The sequence below is a fragment of the Zosterops lateralis genome, assembly GCF_965231275.1.
Source record: "Zosterops lateralis genome assembly, chromosome: 8".
NCBI classification, from domain to species: domain Eukaryota; kingdom Metazoa; phylum Chordata; class Aves; order Passeriformes; family Zosteropidae; genus Zosterops; species Zosterops lateralis.
Genome location: NC_139768.1, coordinates 17183419 through 17208398, shown reverse-complemented (window position 1 = coordinate 17208398; position 24980 = coordinate 17183419). Strand labels below are relative to the sequence as shown.

Sequence of the window (24980 nt, the reverse complement as noted above, 5' to 3'; positions counted from 1 at the left end):
GATGAAAATCTCTGTTCTGTATCCCTGGCTCTCTCTTAAAGACAAACTACTGCAATATTCAAGAAAATACTTGGGTCAATATTTTTTTCTTAATTTTGCTGGATTTGACTCTTCCATGCTCTAAAAAGAGTACTGTGAGTCTCAACTGTGAGCCTAAGTCCAAATAAATGTACAGATCTCATGCCTCACACATCTTCAGGAAGTATTTGAAGGTAGGTGAAGTGTTTAGGAGTAACATCAGTACCAAGTCAGACACTGATCCTGAAGAACCTGCTACAAAGATTAAAATGTTTTCTCAGCTGATCAGCTTTCAGGGTATTTTGAATTCATCTGAATGACATCCTGATCATTTAAGCTCAAACATCACAGACATTGACAGTCTTAAATCTGAGAAATATTGCCTATCACAAGTGCTGTGTAGGAATTCCTTGTGCAGAGATCCTGACATGCATTCTCCAATCTCCTATCTCTGATTGTCAAGCAATAGCAAGCAGTGTCTCCTTTTTCCCCTGCTTTATTTTTAAGCTGTTTTCAAAATGACCTTAAAGCAATTTGAAAATGATGGTCCCATTAAGTTAGAAACACCAATATTTATGCAAAACAAGTAGTTATATCTGACAAGGGTGGGCTGTACAGTCATGTCACAGAAGCCCTTTCAGAAATCTCTCAATAAAACATTGTTAAGAAGCAATAAACTGTTCCCAGCTATTCAAAGGAATAATGATAAAAATGTGCATGTTTTGCTGGCTTCCCCCAAAGAAGTCAATGACCTTGGGAGTGAGGACAGAGAAATACCTTCCTTCTTCTGAAAGGAATATATTTTGGACCAGAGAAGTCCTGGCTGTCACTATTCTAGAATGACAGACATAAAATTTCCATCAGTACCTGCAATTATTTTGCTTTTGAGTTCCAGACTTGGATTTCTCATGGAGAGGAATAAATATTTCCAGCAGATGAAGGGGAAGCCCCATTCACTCAGCAGGTTTGGGGGTCACCCTTCTGCTATATGGTACAATCACAGTCATAAAGCTGCATGAGACCCAGTTCCTCTGCAAGGTTTTCGGCCTGGGCAGTATTTTGGGACAAAAGTACAACCCCTGCACAAGTCCCCAGAGTCACATACTCACCACTCAAAGTCTCCTTGGCCACAGACACACGGCTCAGACACCACAGTCTGGGAATAGTCCCGACCTAGGGAACACTGGACTCCAGGCTTGCGTTTTTTATAGATCTTCCTCTCTCCCATGACACAAGGCTCCCCCTTCATTGGCCAAGGAACAAGAGGAGAAACACAATTGTAGTGGCAGCTGGGTCTTAAAGGGAATAGTTTTTCAAAAGACACAAAAGGCAATGAAAATGAGCATTTATCTCTGGGAGAGTGGGGAGTTAGAGTCCTGCTCTCTTTTGTGGCTTTGCAAAATCAAAAGTCTCCTTGGGAGGATTCATGAGCACAGTGTGCTCAGTGTCAAGTTGGGATGCCAATGAGAATGTGCCCAAAATGCCTGGATTTATAAGCCATCACACCCACCTATGTCACATTTCAGAAGGCATCCACCAATATCTAGTCCTACAAATTATCCTGAAAAGACAATGTGGGTGTATGCCAGGGCTTCTTCCATATGTCAGACAAAATCTACTGCAGAAGCAAGTGCCCAGGCCTGAATCCCAGGGCAGAGGACAAAATCCAGGGGTGGAACACAGAGCTCAACTCCCTTGCTCTTTCTGTGATAGAGCTGGCTTTGTTTTAGACAATTCTGATGGTGTAATTCACTGAGCTTTTTGAATGCAAAGGTTTCCAAGAACACTATTGGGAGTACCTAATCTAAAAAAACCCCATTTGATAGCTAGGTGAGTTGCTATAAACAGAATTTTTAATTTGCAGAAATAATTTGACTGCATAGAAGTAAGAAAAAAGACAATACCTAATTGAAATACTTCTCTTCCCTATTAACAATAATTCCCAAGATTGCTGCATGGTTACACATATGTCTTCCCTTTTCTTTCATTTAAATTATTTTCATTTATTCAATTCTATGACTTCAATTATCTCATCTTTGCCAAATTAATGTTCATTTCTCATTCATGGATTTCATTCAGGAATGTCACAGTGCCAATGGTTCTGGCTCTAGTTATGTTACCCTGCAGGGTGTGGGACATCACACTGGTAGGCAGCAACCCATAAATAACCTGCAGAGGTTATTGACCTCTCAGTTATAGTCACTCCAGGATGTAAATATATCCAGCATGAAAATAAGCCAAGGTATGAAAAGAAAAACATGTATCCTTAAGTAGAATGAAATAATGTGGCTTTCTCTGCTGTCTTTTATTCAGAGCTTTTCAGACTCAAGAGTTTTACAGATATTCAGGAGTTTTACAGATACCTGCAGGACCTGCAGGATGAATAAATGTTTTTATTTTCATTTTTGAGTAGGGGAAATAAGAGGCAAACTGAAACAAAATTATTTTCATGAGTCAGTGACAGAGCTACAACGAATTCAGTGTCATCCACAATTCAATCATAAGGTGTAGTTTTACACTGCCCTAAGCACTGAGGCCACGAAGATCCAGCTGGTGCAATGCATTATTTTCATAAAAATAGAAGGTAATCTCCTGAACTTGCCCATAGATGCCTTCCCCCATGTTTATTAATGCACATTCTTCAAGGGATGCAAAAAAAAAAAAAAAATCCATATGCTTTGCTGTAAAGAACAACTGCATTCCCATCTGGCAATACTGAGCAGGGGAAAAGAACCTCCATAAATGGCCTCCTAGAGAGTGGGGATACCTGATTGTGCAGGTGCCAGGTTTGGTAGTCGTCCTTGGTGCACCTGCGGCTGAAGAGGGACTTGTAATCCACCTTGACCAGCTGCCACTCAGAACGGAGACTGAAGTGCCCAAAAACTCTGAGCAGGGGAGACAAAAGGAAAGAAAGAGCCAGAGTCAGCCAGACTCATACTTCCATTCAGCAAATAACATCTCATGAATCTCAGCTGCAGAAACCAATAAACAGTCTTGGAGCTTAATGCCAGAAATGGTATATAGTCACGAATAATATTTTCCTGTTCTTAAAACATCCCAGGAGTGTTTTTCTGACACTTCATACACAGCCTCTGTTGGAAGGTCTTCCCCTGACCCTAGCATGCAGCAAAATGGAACCCAAGTCTAATCACTCTTACTGCAATTTTAAAGGACAGAGAATTTTATTTTTTCATTATTCCAAGTCTTTCACTAATCTACATTTTTACCCAAGCCACTTATGAGCTTAAAATTTTTGTTGCTCTAATTATTCCAGACTAAAAAAAGAAAGAGGGAGAAAGACAGGATTTACAAATTTTCCCTGAAATCAAAAGAGAAGGAGAAAAAAAAAAAACTTCCCCACACTGACTGTAATTCAGATCCTGCTGTGCCCCCAGTGTACTGCCATTCTGTATTCCAGATCATCTTGGTTTACACTGTAATCATACGGAGCTGTTCGCTTTGCTCTCCCCTCACTCCTTCTGTGGTCTGCACCAAAATTGCTCTGCAATGTGCTGTTCTCCATGAAACAACAACCACCCAGGAATCAATCGTGCTCTCCCCTGGAGACCTGTCTCAGTTCTTGGGGATCAGGGAGACAAAGGTAGGTGGGCAATATCTGAGAGTATGAAGTGGTGGGTTTGCTGGGGACACCTGTGTATATCCAAGGTCTGCCTCACAGAGAAGCTCCACAAAGCTGACAAGCAGGAAGAAGATGATATAAGAAGAACATGTGTGCTGTCATGAACAAGTGTTTCAGGTTAGAAGTGAGCAAATGGGGAAGGACTTGTCTGGTAGAATGGATTTATTAGGTAGATAGTTGCTGGCTGTCCAGAACCATTCTTAGTGTTGTCCTAATTGTGGGGTATTAGTCATAGGAAACACCACAGCATTCAGGCCATGCTGCAGAAGCTGCAATTCCTGTTCCTCAGCACAGAAGGCACACTTCAGAGCAAGATAAACCCACAGAAACCAAAGCAGTATGGGGTGCCAGAGCACTCATTGGGAGCAGGAGAGAGAAGGGAAGAATGGAAAGGAGCTTGGTGGGGAGCTGCAGAAAGCCTCCAAAACTGTACTCAATAGGAATTCTAACTGCACTTCCCCTGCCCACTTTTCCTTGGCTCTGGGTACATCCCATCAGCTGTTACATTACAACTGCTTTCAGCACATACAACCTTGCTTTTGCTGCATGACTGAAACACCAGTCCCTGCAAAGCAGCAGTGCAGCAGGCAGAAATCATTTACCACAGCAGATTTATACCAGTATAAGATTTGGTGTTTATTACAGGGAAAACAGCAAAAGGACGCAAGAACATGACCAAACAGAAACATTGGCCTATACCCAGAAAAGGACAGGGTTGGAGAAATCCAACACTTTGCAAATCAATGCATCGAAAAGGAAAATCTTCCTCCTCAGACTATCCCTTAGATAACTGTCCATCAGGAGAGCAAAAGATTTCTTTGTGGTTTACAGAAATCACCAGAATTACTTGATTTTTAAATCTATTTTGAAAGGATTTTTAAAAATTCCTTCTGACATTGAAATTCTTCCATGATAATTAATGAAAAAAACCCCAGTTTTTCTTAAGAGGAAGGCAACATATTAGCATTCTAAAAGCACAGAACATTAGATACTCTTTAATTAAATGATTGCAAAGAAGATCTTTGTGTATAATTGCTACAATTTAGATGGAAACAATACTACACTAAATGTAATTAGAGGAGTGTGAACAGAGAGAGATGTTTTCCTCTGTGCTGCAGAGATGGTTTTAGGTCATCTGATTCCTAAAGTAGTAACTTCTCTACTCCACCCTCTCCCCTTTCTAATAAAAAGCTCCTCAAGGTTAATCAGTCACTGTGGAAGAGACTATGGAGATAAGAGCAGCAGAGAAGCCAACAAGCACCTGCACCCTGTGAGCACTTATGCTACCAGTGCCAAATGCCACTTACAACAGGGCTTCATTGGCCAGTGTCACGAACGCCAGGTGACAGTTCAAGATGACTTTGTTGTCATTTGAAACTTCTATCAATTTCTACAAGCAAATACAAGGAATCGAGGAGAGTGCTATGTGATCTGTGGGGTTCCAAGGTTCTATCAAGCAGCTTTCCTTGGAAAGCGATGAAAATCTTCATTGTTTGTGAAACTTAAAATGAGTTAAACAAACATTAACAGGGCACAAGCCCCAACTGAACGAACTCAGGTGTTGCAGCTGAACTCAAGTTTCTCAGTTTTATGAATGACATCACTGGATGTTTTTCCATAGTGGCCAAGGTGCCATGCACATGACCTCTCCCACCACATCTGTTTTGGGGTGGCCAGGTCCAATAGAGGGTTGGGCAGACAGCAAAGTGCTACAACATTTTAAAACTTATATTGTCCAGCTATCAATAAGTGCTTGGCACTAAATGCTCCAGTTCCTACATATTGGTTACTGTATCAAGTGCAAACAAAACAACTTCCAAGGAAAGAGATGCAGAAAGAGATTGGTGGGGCCTCATTTTTCCCTATTCAACTGGTGAGTCCTCACATCACTTTGAAGACACCATCTCATTCAACTTACCCGATTCCCTTGTGCCTTTCTTTCCCATTTACTTTGGTCACTAAATAAGGGAGGTGGATTTTTTTTAAAATAAGCATAGCTAAACTATCAAGATAATACAGGGAGAAAGGAAATGAGGTACTATAAGTTTCACCTCAATAACTTCATCTACCATGGTCTAACTGAAAACTCTTAATTGCTTGTTGCAAGCATAGAAAACAAGAGAGCTGGTTTTCAAGGTCCAGCATTGAGAAGCCAACAAAGAAGGTATATTTTGATTTTTCCGTATAAGCAGTCTGATCTGGAAGTCCTTGAGAAGCAATAAATACAAGAGCCCAGATGGTATTTAGATAGAGCCGGTTTTCTGACTAAGCTCAATTTAACAAAGGTTCCCCAACATAAGAATGGTAATTTACTGGCTTTAGACTGCATAGATTTTGTTCTATCCCTCTGAGTAAGCAGTTACAGCTCCACATAAAATTTTAACTAATAGGACAGCATCTTCTCAACTGGCTGTATGCATAGCTTATAGTGAAATCATTGCTAAGAAAACAGAAAAAGCTTCCCAATCCTTTCTCTGGAGAAACAAGGCAAGGCTTTTATTGCCAGGGCTGGATGTCATTAATTTGCAGAAAAACTATTAGAAACATGGAAATCAATTCTGAAATGCTTACAGTTTCATGATGGAGTCATTTTAGAAATGATCATTGGTAATGCTGCTATAATTATATCTTTTATTAATCTTTTAAATGCACAGTAACTTACAAATGCAGTATATACTGTCTGGATAACCTTGTACAGGAATTCTTTCAAAGGCTTTTTATCTTTTACAGGGGTCTCCTCTCAAATTGCATTGCGTTTGCCTCATCATTCCTTGATAGTTGTGCTTTTTATGTAATTCAATACTGCTCATTCCTGCCAGGTCAAGAGAATGAATTGAGGGTCACAAGATATCAACTCATCTGCCACTGGTCCACAGATTCAATCTCTGTCCCTGCTCCTGGTATGAGAAACAGACTTCCTCAAGTAATAGCTCCCACAGGAAAGGCATGGGCCGTATCCATGTGAATCTGCCCCTGCTGGCAGTCTCAGACGAGCTGCCCAGGCATTAAAACGTAAATTCTCATGCCTAAATCAAATCCTTTTCTATCATTTCTAAAGTAAACTGGTAGGACATCATATGGAGCAAGCAAGCACTGAAGCTGCCTGTACTTGGCTGGTCTGGATGAAGACGGAAGATTTTCCCTTCACCAGTCCTCCCAGCTCCTTTGTGTGTAACACCTGCTGACCTCGGATGTGCCCAGCACTGGGACAGAGGGCTGGAGATACCAAGGGAGGAATAAGCTGGTAAGGTAATTAATCTTCACTACACCTAACATCAAAAGTACCCTCCTTTCTGAAGCAGTTTTCCTTCACTGAACATCAACAAGGTGAGAGGCATGAAAAGGTTGGGTGTTTTTATTGCTTCTCTCAATGTACCTTGAGGACCTCTGAAGCCAGATTTTAACAAGATTAGGCCCCACAGAATAGACTGTAAGCATTTTTTAGTATCTAAAAATAAAATAAAAGAAAAAGAATATTATACACTTAGTAGACAGCATCTTTTGAGACGAACTACACAAGCAGATGGATGGATCAACAGAAAAGTAAAGCCAGAACTACGGAAAGAGAGCCAAACATATATTTTAATTGATAATACTGAGAGAAAAGCTAATTGCAGTGTCATCATAAATAGACTGTTTCATTTAGAAAAGCCTGAAACCAAACTTGATTTTTATTTCCTTTTATTGTAAAAGAGAATTCTTGCAGAGGAAGTGTCTTAGCAAGCAAAAAATCCCCAATAGTAAAATCACCCAAATTAGTAAATACTTCAGCTGACCTGAATATTTGCTTTTGCTTTGAGAATGTAGAAAGGAAGAAAGTCAAGTAAGATCACCATCTGATTTCAGTTAAAATCCCTCTTTATTTACATCTGTGCATCTAACAGGAAGCACCAGAAAAAGATACTTAATGGGCAAACCCAAGAAGTGCTATATGAAGCACAATCTGGAAGAATCACCTCCTGGCAGGAAGATAAGCATGTGTTGGGTTGGGGTTTGATTTTTTTTTTTTTTTTTTTTTTCCCTAGTCTCTGGAGAGGAAACTCTTCTCTCACTGAAACCAGAGGGAGTCCCAGGTCTGGAGCAGTGAGTATGTAATTCACCACAGCTGAAGGTGCTCATTCTCTATCTGATGTCCAGCAGAGAAGCACATGTTGCTATGCTGCAATCTTAACTGATATCCTCACATTTATAATTACCTTGATTTGTTTGGGATTTTTTTCCCTACAAGCCAGGCTACCCTGGTCACACATTTTCTGGGAGATGGTGACCCTATACTAGAGCTGCTGGCTCAGTGAACACTTACAAAACATCTTGGTACGTAGATGTACCTCCTTAACCTGTTGATGTTTATACCTTTGAGTTAATGAAAGGAAATGCTGGCAATTTCACACAAAAAAGAGGGCCTGTTATCAAATCTGGATCTGAATTCATCCCTGTGTAAGGAAGTAGCAGTAAGGTGAGACAAACTCCTGTCTGCAGGCTGAGCGGTCTGGGCCAAAACCACACAAGCAGCAATAGAACACTTGCAAGTTGTGCTGGTGGGACCAGATTTTATGAATAGATGTGCTATTTCTCGATGAATTAAACATAAATCATTACTTTAGATAAAACCAAATGGGCTGTGTAATCTCCCAAATTTTTTTCTTAGGATTTAGATGGAATTAGCATTAAAGGAGGTCACTAGTTACAAGGAAATTGGATAGAAAGGAACTGAGACAAGGAAGTAGAACTTAATTGAAAGAGACACAAATCAGCAATTAGGGAACGCGGGAGAGGGAGAGTTAAACTGTCTCATGCCTGGCAAGATGATGCAGGGAATAAGAGACTGGAAACAAAGCAAACATAAAAAATGAAAAATGACACTAGAAAAGCAGGCAATTGCCAACAAAAAACACTGTCTAATTTTTTTCCTAAACAATGAATATGGTTTCTAAGAGCCACTTTGGAGCTTTTAATTCAGTTGCTTTTGGCTGACCTGTCAACTAGGAACAGTAGCCTGAGGGCAATGGGTGATGACTCAAGGCTGCTGTACTTCTGTCTGTGGACCAAAATAAAGTAGGAAAAGTAGCTGGGTTTTTTTTTCTAGAAAGAAGAGATGCATTTTCTTCCAAATAAAATACACCATCCATTTGGATCTAGATTTTCAGTTGATGCAAATTAGTTTAATTCAGACCATCTAAATAGACTCTCTCAGGTATAAGGCCTTCCACTGATACAATCCAGAAGGAGAAAAAACAACAGCAGTGAAACCATCAAGAATGCACCAATACCAGACAGGAGCCTGCATGACAAATTTGTTTGAGAAAATCTTGGTTTGTATTCTATTTCCCAGGGAGAAGGGTCACACAAGAATTTCACAGAATTTCTCCTGCAGATTAAATCTGAGGGATGTGGTTTACTTCCACTGAAACTGAATGTCATAACATCAAGGTTGCCCAGAAGAAAAATCCAAAGTGTTGGCCACCAGCGATCCATATTGAACTGATCATGAAAGGCTGCACCACTTCCAGATTTCAGGTCAGGAGAGAGAGAGAAGATGGGGCAGGCCAAGAGTTTCTGTGAATACAGATCAAAACCCTCCAATAAAAATCCTACAGTATGATTATGGTAGATTCTTTCCCTCAGCTTTGGAAAACAGTCTTGGTATTATTCATCAGTTCAATGGTCACTTCCTTTACAGTGCTAGTAAAAAAAAGAAAACCACTGCAAATGACGTGGCACAGCATGATCTTTCAGTTAGCAAGTAACGCCAAGTGCAATTAGTAAGTAATCTGCAGAATGTGTAATTACAAAGCAGCCCTACAGTTTGGACTCAATCTCCCCTTTAGCTGCACAAACACTGCATAAGGCAATGGGAGAGAGATATATTTTTTTGTTATTATTTCTTCAAATAGAAAGTGCTATCAAAATAAGAACTTCCTGAATGACAAACTAAACCTTTTGAAATTTGGTCTCTAAAAAATTTATTACCAATGTTCTCAAACCACTTTACATGACAATTGCTTCAAAAGAAATCCCTGCAACATGAAAGAGAGTATGAGACACCTAGGAAGGGGGATGGGAGAGCATATTAATTTTTAATGCTGTTTTTCAGAAGTGTTCTTTCTCTTCTTCGAAGCACTCATGAGAGACAATCAGTTTCTGACAGCTTTGTAACCTGAAGATGCTGCCACTCTCTTCTAGAAAAGATACTGGCAGGTATCAGCAATCTGAGTATTTCACCCCCTCATGGGTCTGTGGTCTCAGCAGAGGCAGGTGCTGCTGCTTTGCCAAAGCCAGATAACACAACACATTCAGCCATTTCAATCTTACATCCTATGTATCAGCAGATTTCCAGCCACAAATGTGGAAGTCATTCCTTAAAACGTAAGCTCCAAATGCATGTGACAGGTGAAGCACAGTGACGAGCTTTGCCCACATATCAGAGAAGAAGGCTCAGGAGAGGAAGATCTGGAGAGATGCTTTCCAACTCTCATTCAGTTGAGTGATCAAAAATCTGTCAGAGTGAACTCTGCAGCCAACCCAACACTGAGCCTTCAAGCTCTCAGAAAAGCTGCTGTGCTGTGGCACACTTTTCCTTGTCCAGGATCAGGGAGAGATGGAGATGGAAAGGTGCTAAAGCAATGTAGTTTCTCAGTCTCTGAGGGCTGGTGGGATCAGAGCACCAGAATATTTCATGTCTTGCTCTCACAGAAAGGTGAAAGACTCAGGAATGTGTGCACAGCGTCCTACCCCTTCCTGCGCACCCTCCATCAAGCCTGAGTGCTTCATAGAGCCCAGCCCACCCGCAGGCAGGAGGACAGCACAGGGCCAAGATCCATCTGCCCTTACATAGCAGCATAGGAAACAAAGCACCGAGAGCCTCTGGATGAGAATATCTGGATTGTATTGCCATCAGGCAAAACTTGTCCTTTTATCTAGGGAAAAGAAATCATATATCAGCCTGCTGCTCATTCTGGCTCCTTCTGCAAGGGCTTCTTTTATTCACTTCAGTGAATTCCAGTCTCAAGTGAACACATCTTTCTCTAGTCCTCCTCCCTGCACGTGCTCACCTCTCCAGCCCCCTTGTCTGAGCATCATAGACATGACTGAGCAACTCCCTCCCCTGAAGAAATGGGAAAAGTCTGCACAGTGGGATACCCATCTGGGACTCTGGAGACCTCTGTTACTGCCAGGCTCTCCCAATGACAGCCTGCTGAGTGGCTGACCATGGGCATGTCCTTTGTTCTCCCTCAACTTCCCTACTGGCAAAATACAACTAATGGTGTTGACTATTTTAGCATAAGATTTGATCTACTGTCCATAAATAGCACTTGACTGCAATGACAGTAATGTTTGCCCCAGAAAGTCAAAGATGACAATACGTGCCACAGAGCACAGTGTCTTCTCCGTGTGTTATGGCTTCTGCCAGGAATCTTTCAAGTACGTGGTGCAACTGCTGGGAATTGGTCTGGGGTCAAAGACATCCTTTTCCTATAGCCAAATAAATCACACTATACTGTCTGAGAAAGATTACTCTAAGTAGATGTTCTCATCACCTGATTTGTCTTTCAGGTGCCACAGAAAGACCTCGGCTCCCACTTGCAAGTATTAACAGCACCATCAATATTGTGTCTCTTGTGGACTGTTTAGGTGAATTCATGCAGAGATTCAAAGGGTAAAAAACAGACTACTCCTCTGGCAGAGAGGGAGATGGGAGGAAGAAGTGACACTGATTAATCTTGGGGTCGTTAATAATGTTTTTAGTCTTACAAACAAAGATAATGATATGGGTAATCAACTCTCTTACTTCAGGGTATAAACTGATCATCTGCTGGGATAAAATGGGAATTCCTATAACACACATTTTCTTGTCCATTGTAAAGTCACTTGATGCCATTAGCATATTGATCATTTTCTCACAAAGTCCAAGCTATTCATTACTTCCAGAAGGTTTTGAAATTAGATCAGATGGTACACGAATGCAGCTCACTATGGCAAATGCCAATATCCTCTCAATCATGTTGGTTTCCTTTCTTAATAATTATTTGGAAATTTTGTTCTCAGATTAAGTTCCAAATTTTACTTTTTTTTCCTGTATGCAGTCATTATTTTCAGAGATTCACTTTAATTAAACAAATTCTATTATGAAGAGCCCTTATGTAGGTTTGTGCACTGCAGACTGCACAGTCCCCTGAGTGAGGACAGAGACACTGAACTCACAAGGACACATTGGAGACTTGCAGGAAAATCCATAGCCAATAATAATGCCAATTGCAACACAAACAGATATTGCAATGAACAGAAGAAGAAAGGAAATTGAGAAGTGAGATAAAACCACAGTAGGGACAACAATTAAAACCTAACTGTCTTTTCTAGTATCTGCAATGGTACTCACGCAATTTGGATAAAAAAGGCTTTGAAATCTTCCCTCTGGTCTTTAAAAAACTCTGCAGTTTTGGTAGCCCTGAGAGAATGCACAGGCTGAATGGACAGCCTTGGTTCCCAGAGGAAGTGAAGTTAAATGAGGACAGAGCTCAGAATCTTTCAGCACAGCAGCTCCCCGTCTCATTTTCTGCACTGGAAGCTGCAAGTTGGATTTAGCTTTCTAGACAACTCTGGTGAAATCTTTCTTCCAGATTCCCTCTTTGCCAAATTTCTGTGTGGCTCAGCAGCAGTCAAAATTGCAGAAGATCTATGATTTTTTTCAGACAGCTTCCTCCTCTTTTCTTACAGAGTGAAGTGAAAAGAGGACAGACTGATGTCAGGGAAGTTTAGAGGCACCTGTGGGTCATGGGAATTGAGGAATACTGACTCTTTTCTTCCTGCATGTTGTACAAGAGCCTCAATTCCTTCTAGGAAAAACAACCTCATGGTGTTTTGCCATCCACTCCAATCGTCTGTCATTTTCTGAGGTTGCTAAGCAGGGCTGCTGGCCATGGAGGGCAGAGCCTGGTGCCAGGGGGAGAACACAAGCTCTGACCTCATCCCAGCAAAAGCACTATTTCCTATCACCACTTCCACCTTAATTTTTCTCAGTACCCTCACTCAGAGGAGGCAGACCCATGGCTCCCCACCCCCAGGCAAAGAGGCAGAAAGCTTCAAGGACACTGTGTCCGCTTGTAATTTCCTTTCCTGTGTTAGCTTTTAAATGTGACAGCAAGACTTGAGCAAAAGGCAGCGGATGTTGCCTTGCTTGAAGAGAAAAGATGATAATCACCTTATCAGAAAAAGACAGGAAAATGACTCCTGGCTCCCATGTAACTTTGAACTCAGTGGGAGCTCAGACCTGGGAGCTGTTGCCCTTTTCTCATACTCAGTTTGCTGAATCTCTGCTGAGTGTGAATCAGAATCTGGCCACATTGCCTTCATACCTTTATCTACTTTGCGATGCCTTCCACATGTCAGTCAGTTCTTCAGAATAAGAGGAACTCATGGAACTCCTGGCCACAGGATAAGGTGACTGCTAAATTTTTTTCAAAGTATTTAGAGGGCAAACAGGGCAAACCCTCGAAAATAGGAAAACTCACAAATACCTTAGAAATACCAAAAATATCATGTTTTGCCAAGAAAGATCCTTATTTGTAAATGTCTATAAGTGTGAGAAGTATATCGGGTAATCATATTTTTAGTATAATTTTGTATAATATATATATATTAGCGTCCTCTACTTGCCACTGTTGGAACATGGAACTGAAATAGAGGGACTTCTGGCCTGACACAATGTGGCCTGTGCTCTTAATACTTTCATTCTCACCTCAAACCTCCCCTGGCACCCATCTCAACTTTTCCAACATTTCCCAATTACTTATTCATTCTTCCTCACTCTTCTGCCACCCAGTGATGGATTACCAGTAATTTTATGGGTCTCCTGGAAAGAAAAAAATACTCCCACATCATCTCTGGTAAAGCTGCATGGCCACACAAACAAGGTGTTAGAAAGGGCCAGGACTCATACCCTATTCATTTACAACCAGGAACATTTTCTAACACACATAGCCAAGGGCAGCAGTCACAGCAATGTTGACAGACCAACTTTCAGCTCACTGAAAATATTAATGCTCAATTATGCATACACACATATATAGAGATCATTAAGTTCGCATACATAGAACTACATAGAAATTAATATACTCATGTGGGTGTGTCTACATAAATATTTATTTATCAGTACAGAGAAACTTAATGATCCCCATCTGTAAATGAGTGTCTGCACACATACACACATAATGAGTCTACTAAAATGATGCAGGGCTGTGAAGCAAAAAGGTTGTTTCTTTTAATATAGGTTTGGAGAGGTGCTTAGCACAGGAGATGAAGTGTCAGGAGTAATAAGTATGAGTCAGAGCTGGAACAACATAAAGCCCTTCTCTGGACCCATGAAAACATCTTGCCTCTATTTTGAATGGTACAAACTAGTTTAGATATATCACAATTGACTGGAAGGGGAATACAGTGTGATTTCTTTCCCCTGTTGGACAACCTCAGACAAGTAACACGCTGTGCCTATGGCTTGTTAATCCAGAAATGTTAGACCTGACCCACCAGACCGTGACATCATTAAAATATCTACTAGGTAACAGTGAGGGGTACAGCACAGAACTTAGAAACCTGTAGATTTAAAAAAGGCTAGTGCATTCTAGGCATTCATCTGAGAACATGTCTAACCATCACCCTCATGCATTTGAGTTATTTTCCTAGAGGATCCTGTGTGTTCCACATCTGCTTTCCCCACACCTGCACCAAGCCCCACAATGTGCTTTGGTACAAAGCTCTACACTGAAGGAGCTGAACTGATCCTCTTGTCAGGTGAGAGAGGTGTCAAAAGCAACAACAAAATGAATTGCTGAAGATGATCAGCCAGGACTGCAGGAAGGACAGTGGATTCACTTTGTTTAGGCAGCAGTTCAAGGCAGACCAGCTCACACAGTCTCATGGTACTTCCCTGTGCATCACAAAACCACATTCTTAACACAGCCCATCCAGCTTTTAAGGAAATAATTAATTCTTGCAGCATTATAGCCAGCAAAATTACAAAATCATAGAATAATTCAGGTTGAAACAGACCTCTCTGCAAGACATCCCGTCCAATGCCCCACTAAAAGCAGTTCCCAATTCAGAGTATTCTTAGATATTCAGAATCATATAAAGGCCCTTCCTGCAAATTACCAATGTTACCATACTGACAAGTTTTTTAGCACTGTTTAGGAGAGGCATACATAGCACAAAGCACAGAGGATTCAAAAAGCTTAGGATACTCATAAAATAAGGACAGATATGGAAAAAGCTCACTTAATAGCTATGAAGTGGTAAAAAATTGTGTGCTGCTTTCTACAGCTGAGAGAGCCTCTCACAGCATGTGGCACAAAATGAAGGTTGGGAAAGCCATTCTACTGATATATTGATTTTAATAAAATAGTATTATGAAAATACTGTTAATAATGCAATATTTTAATAATAGTTGTAGTATAATGACTATGTAATACACATTCTCCTCAGAATATTATTATTTTTAAATAGGTGAACACAGACCACTTTGATGCAAAATCTGTGGAAGAAATCTTTTCAGGCAGGAATCAGCTGAGACCACTAGATGAAGTATTCTGTATTTCCCAGGATGAGAGAGAAACTTTTAAAAGCCACTAACCTACCTAGCTTGGCAGTACACAAATATGACCACAGCCTTGGTCTCTCTAACTCAGCACTGCTGCAAGTCTAAGAGCTCCCACTGACCCCATGATCAGTTTGAGATGCAAATCCCAAACTGATGTGCTCCTCTTATCAGCTTCTTGAAATCTTTGGGATTTCTACCCACAAACATGAATTCCATGTACCTCCAAACCACCATGTGTAATCTTGGTTCAGAGGGTGGCAAGTAGCAATAGAGAGGCATTGATTTCTTCTCAGTGAAAGATTACACAAGCTCAGCATCACCCTACACTGCCCTTAGAGATGAGTTCACTAAAATTCTCATTGGAAGAAACACTTAAATGTTCTGTATAGAAATGGTTTGCATACAGCTTTATAAATGGGCTCTTTCCTCCTCAGTTCCTTTCATGCTGTGGATGGAAATTTCTCTAAACATTCATTGCAAGTGTCATGTGAAATTTCTTTGTATGGCTTTTACAGACTATTAAGAATGGTTTTAAAAACTGCTAATGATGACAGTAATAATAAAGACAATAACAATAACAATATCAATGGCAATAATAATGGTAATATGCCTGCAAAGATTTAAAAAGAAAAAGTTCTCAACAAACCTAATACACAACATTCAGGAAGATAACTCACTTCCTACGTTCTCCACTAGAAGACTACAGAGATATAAATAGCAATAATCTTAGATTTATAATGCATTTTTCATCTCAAAAGAAAACTGCATTGATTTATAAAGTAAATGGTCTAAATCCACAGCTAGTTGCAACTGATTAGCTCCATTGATTTCAATGAAGGTGCTGACGTGCAGATTTATGTGAATTCAGATCTATCTCTCTGCACGTGTGTGTGCATGTGTCTGCAGGTGTGTGCAGCTGGAAACTGACACACATTGCATGAAGAATTTCACAAAAAAAACCCACTATATTAAACAACACAGAAAGTTATACATTATCATTGCATCTGCAGAAAAAATGCACAGAGTGAAGAGAATTGCAGGTTCTAATCTTTAGCTGGGAATTGGCATTTGTATTTTCCCAATAGGATGCTCACAGCTGTCTTCTGAAAAGGCTCACAGGTATATCACATGCTGTTGAATCTTGCTCTTTGCAAAAACAGGGCAATGTTTTCACATAGCAAGGCAAGAGATGCACAGATGTATTCTACTACAAAACAAGAACCTTGCTTTTTTTGGAAAAAGAAAAAAAAAAAAGCCAAAGCCAAGGCATTCTTTTGGAATAAAGGAAAAGCGAGCAATGCTACCAGAACTGACACCACCTCTACTCCGATAAAATCTCAGTAGCTGTGTCTGACAGACACTGAGGCTGCCTTGTTTTGCTCCAGCACTGTTTGGGAATAAAGCATAGGAGTGCTGCTGTGTAAAGCACAACTGTAATTACTTAGCCTGTCCTTCCTAAGACAGTTTATCACAGGAGATATGGATGTGCTATACAGGAGTCAGCTGTGCTTTCCTCAGCCCCCCAAGGCTACAGCACCAAAACATTTCTTCTGCCATGGCAGAGATGGCACAGAAGCCAGTTCAAATGGCCATTTTTAGAAGAGTAAAATATGATTTTCCCCCAGCTCCAGCTTCTTTCTTGCAGCTGAGCTCAACTTCAAGTATAGACACATGGTCACTTCTGTTTGTGTAAAGCTGGCATAGAGCTGGTTTTGAAAGGCATAACAACACAAATCATTCAAATCAGTAGCAGAAATATTTAAGACACACAACTATTGCACTGTCCAAACTTCCTCAGAAACTGATGACACTCAGTTTCTCACGACCTGTGACACCAGCAATGAGCTCCACCTACGCATTTATGGCATATAAGCATGCAGATGGCCTGAAGCCTAGAAGAAAATAAACTTGACCTGAATCTCTTTTCTTTTGCAAGCAGTGAAAATGAGCAGGAACTTCAAGTGCAGATGCAGAAAAGCAGATTGATTGCAAGATGAAATTTATAATCAATCCCCTGCCCCTGAACTGTAGTGGTGCAACAGGGTCTGATGTGATTAACCAAAGGCACTTCATGCCACTGTAGGTATGCTTCACAGGCATGCCTCAGTCTAAGGTATCTGAGCCACCTTGCTTCCTGATGTTTTTCAGAAAGCTGTTTCAGCCAGTTCAAAGATGCTCAGGTAAGAAGGCATTTCTGAAACCAGTGAAGGCAGTGCATCTTGTCCTTGCTTTGTTCAGAATCCCAGAGCACAGTGCTTTGATCTGTTTTGTGCAAGAGGTCAGATGACTACTTAAAGATGCTTTTGAACTTAAAAACTTTGCATTCGTGGTTGGTAAACTCAAATCCTGGCCTGCTCTTGGGCCAACATCACTCCACTGGTTCCACCAGCCTTACCCAGTGCTTCAGCACTCCAGGGAGGAGGAAGGTCCCAGCACCATCAGTGCCGGCCCAGGCTCTTCCTTCCATGGGATGGGTGAACCATAGCATACTACACCCCAGAACAGGAAGGTTATTCTGAGCTGAGCTCGCACATGCACAATAAGAACACTTTTAGCTTGAGCTAAACCGGTTGTACAGTCCACAATGCAAGCAACAAGGCTGGGGGATATTCATCCCCACCAGCAATCTCAAAAGACAGTCATGTTGCACAACTGGAGCAAACACAGAACAGGCATGAGGGACAACCATACAGATCTCTGACTTCTCAAGAGCACTGCAGTCCCTGGGCCATCAGATCCAAGGAATGCAATCTCAGCAGTAATTATGAGAAAAGACCTCTGGTAGTCACTAGATGCAACCTGACCAAGGTTACACCACTCTCCAGAGAAGTAGATCTATCTACTGCTCTATGTGAACTCTCAAGCTACAGCTTGAGACCATCTCTTCTTGCTTATAGCCTCTAGCGCTGCTAGAAAGAGCTTGGCTCCATCATCTATTTGCCACGTGATGCAAGAACATGTCAGCTAGGCCTGTGGCCACCAGCAAAACCCACAAAACAACACCATTCCTTCATGAAACACTGCATGTGTGGCTACACAATGCTGCACTGCACATCATGAGGTTACCATGCACTTGAGGCTCTCCATGCACCCCTTCTGCCATCACAATTTAAAATAGGAGCTGCTATACTTACGTCATTATCTGGGTCTCTATGCCAGGGTCTACAAGGGATCCATCCACAAAAAGTGGTGTTGATGTGAAACTGTATTTAGTCCAGGATCTTCCCTCATCAAAACTCACCCTGGGATAAAAGCAGACAACATTTATACACATAAAAAGACTTACTCTAGAGCAACTGCAGCAATTAAATATTGGCTAAGGTCTGCAAGCTCCACCAGCTGGATTTACAGACAAGCACCAATCTTTGCCATTTCCCAGCCCCCTAAATTAATGCTCTTGATATACTTTGAAAGATCAAAGCTTTAGAAAGCATAAACACTGACAATGAGGACATGGATATACTTTATGCAGCTGTACATCAGACCTCAAGGGATCAAGAGGCTTTGCCAAGACCTGTTTCTAGGTCTGGAATAGCACCTGGCATGAAGCATCACTCAGAGCATAAGCAACCCTGGCCTGAATGCATGAAAATTGCTTTCACCAGCACAGGACATTTTGACCCATCCACGTATCAATGCCATATGGCATTAGCTACAATCTCTCTAGCCCTATTTTGCCTTAAAGGCAAATTTGGCTTATCTGTGGGAGTGTTGAGTGTGTGTGCACACAGACCTCTGAGCACCAGGATCTGTCTGGGAGATTCTTGGGAGACTTGAATCCCCCCCCTGCTCCAAGAAGGTAGGACACTATCTAACACACCACCAAAGGACCAGGAGGCGACTGTAGTGTGTATTATAAACCATGGGTTACACCAGCCTGAGATCTTTGGTGTGGAAAGCCAAGACTAGCAGTCACCATTCCCTAACTCTCTGCCCCTCATGTCACTTAGCAAGAGACCTTCACTTGACTTAGAATGCACCTGTGCAAAAATGGGAAGTTAACTTTACACCTAAGACAGAACTCTGGGAGCACAACAAAACACAGAAAGATTATCTGCCCTAAATCTATTTATTAAAATGTATGTATCTTCCCATACACCTGTGCATTTGTATGCGTTCTGCTTGCATGCTTATCTCTCCAAATAGCATTTCAACTTCTGGGGAACAGCATGCTTCATTAGCTTAGCTAAAGTTCTCTCAGCTTTTCAATTATCCACCCCTCTTTTCTCCAGCATGAAACTTATTGTACAATGTCTCAGTCTGAGAACTAATAGATTTACATGTACCCTTTAATCTATTCCACTCCTGCCATAAAACAGGTGCCTACTGAAGCAATATGAAGCAAATTCCAAAGCACCTAAGGGTACAATTTTCAAGGAAACCTGTTGGAACTTATTGATAACGGATCTAAATCACTACTCATTTAATAGAGTGGGTGGGGCACTCTTAGAACTGCACAGACCATTTCAGGAGTCTTATTGTAAAAGGAGAGCATCTGAAATGAACCTCTGCAAACAAAGGTGAACTGAGCTGTCGGCTCCTATGAAAAGTTGACTGTGACCAAATCTTTCCCAATATGTAAGTGCAGGCACTTGTAGTAATGTACTTTTCATGTCTTCACAATTAAACGCACAATTAAAACAGTTACACCTGCCTTGAATAATACAGTAATAAATGGTTAATATGTGACTTGCAGCTTTTTCTGTAAGGAGCTTATCTTTCACTCTTCCAGAGCTCAAATTCCTGCAGTCTGATGCACACACTGCTAGTGACACCCACCCTTGGCTAACACACACTTCTCCTTCCTTGGATCATCCCTGGTTGGTTTAAAGACTGGCTCATGGTCCTGATGTCCTCTTTCCTGAGAGCACTTTAATTACAGCCATAACAACTGAGTTACCCATCAGAGGCTTCCAGTCACACCTCAACACATTCACACCACAGGCTGGAGTCTGCAGCTCATCATGAGGAGTCTGCTCTGTTACTGTTCTCTGTATGTCCAGTTACGGAGACAATACATCCCAAGATTAACAGTCCACTATCACACCATGACTAAAGGAGTCATTTCTTTACTTCGGGTGGCAAAGAAATGTATTCAAATGCAGTATATTCAAACTTTTATAGAAATCTATGTTGCAGTCATCCCAGAGATATCTGTCAGGTCAGAATCATAAAGTCCAGAAGTTTTTAGTTTTGAAAATGTAGCTGTTAATGTTCTCAAAGTACATCTCTCGAACATGAGCTTGTAAATGGGTGAAGTCAACCTGTCTTGATGTGTCCAGATTTGGAATGACTGCAATTTCACTGAAGGATTTTGTACAATAATGACTCAGGTAGAGGTTTGGCTGCCAAACACCACTGCTTTCTTTTTCTCTTTGACTGAAGACCACATTTCCTCCTCTTCGTGCAAAGTAATAGATGTGTGCTTAGCACCATCAAGCTGAGAGACAATCCAGTACTGTAAACAGGAACACATCTTGTCTCTTGCCCCATCTTTCCCAACAGTCTCTGAAAGCTATTTCTAACTAATTCACTTCTAAACAACATTAGAAGCTGGGTAGGTCAATCCATTAGATATGTCCCTCTTTCAATCAAGCCCCAAGACTGAAGGTGATGCTAGCACACCCATTTTCTGTAAACAGTGTTAGTTCTAAATTTCAGAATGTTTAACTGGTGCAGAGGGGCAAGAGCTAAAAAGAGGATAATTTTGAACAGTATCTTCAGTGCTTAGACTGTTATAACCTATTCATAGCAAAAACAGTGTCTTCAACTGAGAAATCGTTTTGCTCTATTTCACCTCCAACTCTAATCAGTTGCCACCACAGTATCTCTGGAAATTGATAGTCAAATGCTAGAGGGGTTAGCAACATATCTCTGTTGTCCTTATCTACACCTACTGCCCTCTCCTCTCTCTCCCTTTATCTGTCTTACCCAATTAATGTCAAATTCTGTAAACAAAATGTAGAAATGAGAGACATCGTCTGGGAAATACCTGAAGCCCAAAGGATGACTCAGTATATGCGTGTCCATAGGAAAGAAACCCCACCTAGAGGCTCATAGTACATTACAAGTGCAAAGAGTAATTCGTACATGTAGGTGATTATGTATGGAGCCATTATATTTATAAAAGGGTGCAATAATCATTATATTCATCAATAAAACCAAAATGGTGATAAAAAATAGATAAGAATGACTTCATCTGCTCATTTTACAGACATTGGCACCCTCTCAAAGAAATAAGTTTCCTTACCACATGTGCCGGATGGGCACCGACGTGTGTTTCATGGCCACTAGTGCCCCTCCCCAGTCCAGAAACCAAACGTTGTATTCTTCATCAAAGATCTGCAAACAAGCCAAGTACTGCATGAGTGCTCCACTCCACTGGGAAGTGGAGAGTCAGAAGAAGAACAGAAAAAGGCTCCGTGCCTTCCTTTGCTGTGCAAAACATACCTGTCTCCAGGAATTGCCACCATCAGAAGAGATGAACACACCAACATCCGTGTAGGAAAGTTCAGAGCCAATATTGCCTGCAACACAAGTGCCAGACATTCTTCTATGGATGAACACACTAATAAAAATGTTAATCAAATTTCTGATATTTAATGCTGGAAAATAAGAAATCTAAGTAGGTTGAGATCTTCCTGTTACCATCACAGAATTCAACTAACCACATTATTGTGTCAATGCTATTTCAAAAAAAGTTCTGGCTCTGGGAGGCAATGCAACTCAAGAAAGGTGTTTTCATCAGTGCTCAGGATATAGGAAATCCTATGAAGTCATACTGTCCATCTACCTAATTTTCTTCCCTGATACCAGCAAGAGTACCAACTGTTTTAGATGAGGCTGTAAGGAAAATCTGATGTGGGCAACCACACAGAAAGTCAGTCTATAGGGACATCCAGGTTCAAGGGGATAAATCTACTGTTTCAGTTCAAAGGTCTTGTTAGCCCAGGATCTTATCGTGGGTGGACGTCCTCAAGAATCAGATGCTGATTTAAAGGTAGTAGTGTAAGTTTTGTATCACCATGTTTTAAACATCAAAATGGAAAATGAATTTTCAAACAGAGATTTGCAGATGGAGGAAAGGAAAGGGAGTAAAAAGGCAAGAAATTCGTTGTTAGCACTTCGCTTTTTCTGTGCAAAGCTATTCCATTATTTCCTTTATTCTTTCCCTCTAGTTTCAGCTGCATGCATTCAACCCTCACAAAATGGAACTCCCAAACAAGTCAAGAGGATTTAGCAGCTGTACAACTAGATAATAAAACATAATTCTTCCATTTGCAGGAATCTAACCTCTGTCCTATACCAAGTGTCCAAGTTTCCAATCATTGCTGGAAATGTCTCACTGTAAATGAAATGTTTGAGCAGCCAACACTTGTGAGAAAAAATTGCAAAGCTTATCCTTGAATGCATTCAGCAACATGGTGAGATGCTCCTGTTGTTGTGAAACTGGTTAGTGGAAACAGATGTGTATATTCCCAACAGGTAAGGTTTTTTCATCTACAAAGCAGTAAGGCAGAAATTATATTCTGCCTTTTAAAGGTTAATTGTTAGACTGGGAAAGCATTCATCCCATGCACTGGCAGCTTGAAAAGAACCTAATTTACTAACAATTTAGATCAATGCCTAGAATCTCACTGTCCTGCTGCCTCTATTTGCTTCCTAAAAGGTTAAAAAAAAAAAAGCTTTTGTAATTACAGCATCATGACTAGGGTTTGTTCCTAAGCATCCATCTAGCAAGTGCAACCTGCCAGGCACGATGACTCCACTTGGCTAGGCATGGGGATATCTGGAGGTTTAAACCAAATTATCTCACTTCATTTGGCCTGGATCAGTGAACTGGAAATCACATGGTGTCTCCCTTGTTGAGATATAAATGTCATGAAGGGAACCCATCTCAGGTTCTGCCTTAGTCTGGCAAACACACTGAAGCACAGAAGGACACGAGAATGAAAATGGTTGGAAGAAATAGTGTAAATTCATGCAGACCATATGCTAACATCCCACACTTTCAGGCCACTGCTATGCTCAACAGGACCAAGGAGATAAACTGAGCCTTATAAAGAACAGCTAAGCTTTTCAGACACAGTTGAGTGCACATTTGGGAAGACAGAACTGTCTCCATGGCTCAGAGGCTAGCTTTCAATAGCACCAGCCATTTAGGAAGCACTTTGTTAGCCCACCAGCCTCCCACAGAGCTGAGAGTGGCTGATAGCCCCATCCCTCCTGCAGATTAATTACAATGGCTCAGCCACTGCCACCATGAAGTATTGTACCAGGCTGTCCTTTAAACAATTGCACTATTTTGCAGAACAGTCCACAATACCAGTGGCCCATGCAGTGGTGATTAAATGCTGCTGGTCTTGCAGCAGTACAGAGTTAAAAGTAGGTGCCATGGACAAGACAGGCACCCATGAAGCCCACCTTTCACCTGACAGACTTTGTGAAAATTCTGCGCTTGCTACTCAACAGGTAGGACATACTGACACCTCCTAGGAGTGTAGTCCCTGGGTACTATTCTCCTTCATGGCACCTGCAGCAAATAGGTAGACACGTCCATCAGTGGCTGTAACAACATGAGAGGACCTAGTAACGCCACTGGGTAATGGTACCTTGAAAGTGTGGGCTTAAATCTGCAAATGAGTTATTGCAGAGCAACAAATACCTGACACCTTTTTTGAACTTGGGGCCATATGCCTTCTCCTAGCCCACAGCAAATGGGAGTTAGCATTAATTAGTTCAGCACTTGCTAAAACAGAGCTAAAAGGTTTTACACCAATGAGGATACCTCATGCTCCCAGGGAGATATGGGTGAGTGGTGAGAAGAATTTATGTCCTTACCTGTTGCCACCAGCAGCCCAGGAGCTGTCTCTTTGCTGGAAATGCTCCCTGAAGTATAGGGATTCTCTGAGAGCTGAAGGCGCAAGTGCAATGAGCAAAAGGGCTGTTGACAGAAAACAAACAAAAGGCAGAAGCTTTAATATTCAGCAAATTAAATATTGGAACCCTTGGTGACTGCACACAGATGCTCTGATCCTTCTGAAAATGACCCCTCTACTCTTAGCACACGTAAGTCATATGTTCCTTTGATGGATAAGCAGGAACTCCGCACTACAAATAAACATGTCTGTCCTTGTTTTAACAACAACCTGACTGAGAGCATCTTTCCCCAGAAAATTTCTTATCCTGACTTGAAATCTATTAAATACATCAAGAAGGATCCTCAGAATTTTCCCTTAAAATCTACAAAGCTATAGATAAAGAAATGTACTGAATTCATTTAACACAGAGAAGGTCAAGAGAAAAAACAGAAGGCAAATTTTGTTAACCTAGTGACCACAATAAGCAGCTCTGAAGGAGTCAGTTGTGCCTTGGAAAAGATCTGCCACTCACCAGCTGGCAAAGTACAGGATCTCCTCTTAGATCAGTGTCTGGTGCCTGTAGCAAACGCCAGTCTCTGCCCTTGTTGTAGGTAATGAAAGTCTTGATCTGGTCATCTACCTTCCTGTTAGCCAGGAATATGCCTTTGATCCCTGCTACCTAGGAAAAAGGGAGAGAGGTGAAAAAAATACGTCGGAAGAACAGGCCAAAAGCAATGTCCATCTGAGCACTGTCAGGAGTGGAAGGTCTCTGTAAAAGCAATGAAGGCATCTCAGTCAAATCCCAGAACATCAAATGGCACTAAAGGTATATCTTGATGATGGTTGCAAAGCTGAAAGGTCTTGTGTG

General features: G+C 41.2%; 1 protein-coding gene and 1 long non-coding RNA gene across 2 annotated transcripts in view; one reads left to right on the top strand and one right to left on the bottom strand.

Annotated features, from left to right (window-relative positions):
- LOC310912356 overlaps positions 1–24980 on the top strand; it is a 424676-nt gene that overhangs the window by 117862 nt on the left and 281834 nt on the right. The window lies entirely within an intron of this gene.
- The window catches only part of SORCS3 (sortilin related VPS10 domain containing receptor 3), a 269719-nt gene that overhangs the window by 30288 nt on the left and 214451 nt on the right, over positions 1–24980 (bottom strand). Inside the window, exons 10-16 of the mRNA XM_083866873.1 lie at positions 24645–24791; positions 24093–24195; positions 21702–21778; positions 21502–21593; positions 18386–18493; positions 2786–2903; positions 1128–1261 (exon numbers count right to left, since the gene is read on the bottom strand). Of these exons, the coding sequence (XP_083722999.1) occupies positions 1128–1261; positions 2786–2903; positions 18386–18493; positions 21502–21593; positions 21702–21778; positions 24093–24195; positions 24645–24791 (779 nt within the window). The remainder of the gene's footprint in view (positions 1–1127; positions 1262–2785; positions 2904–18385; positions 18494–21501; positions 21594–21701; positions 21779–24092; positions 24196–24644; positions 24792–24980) is intronic.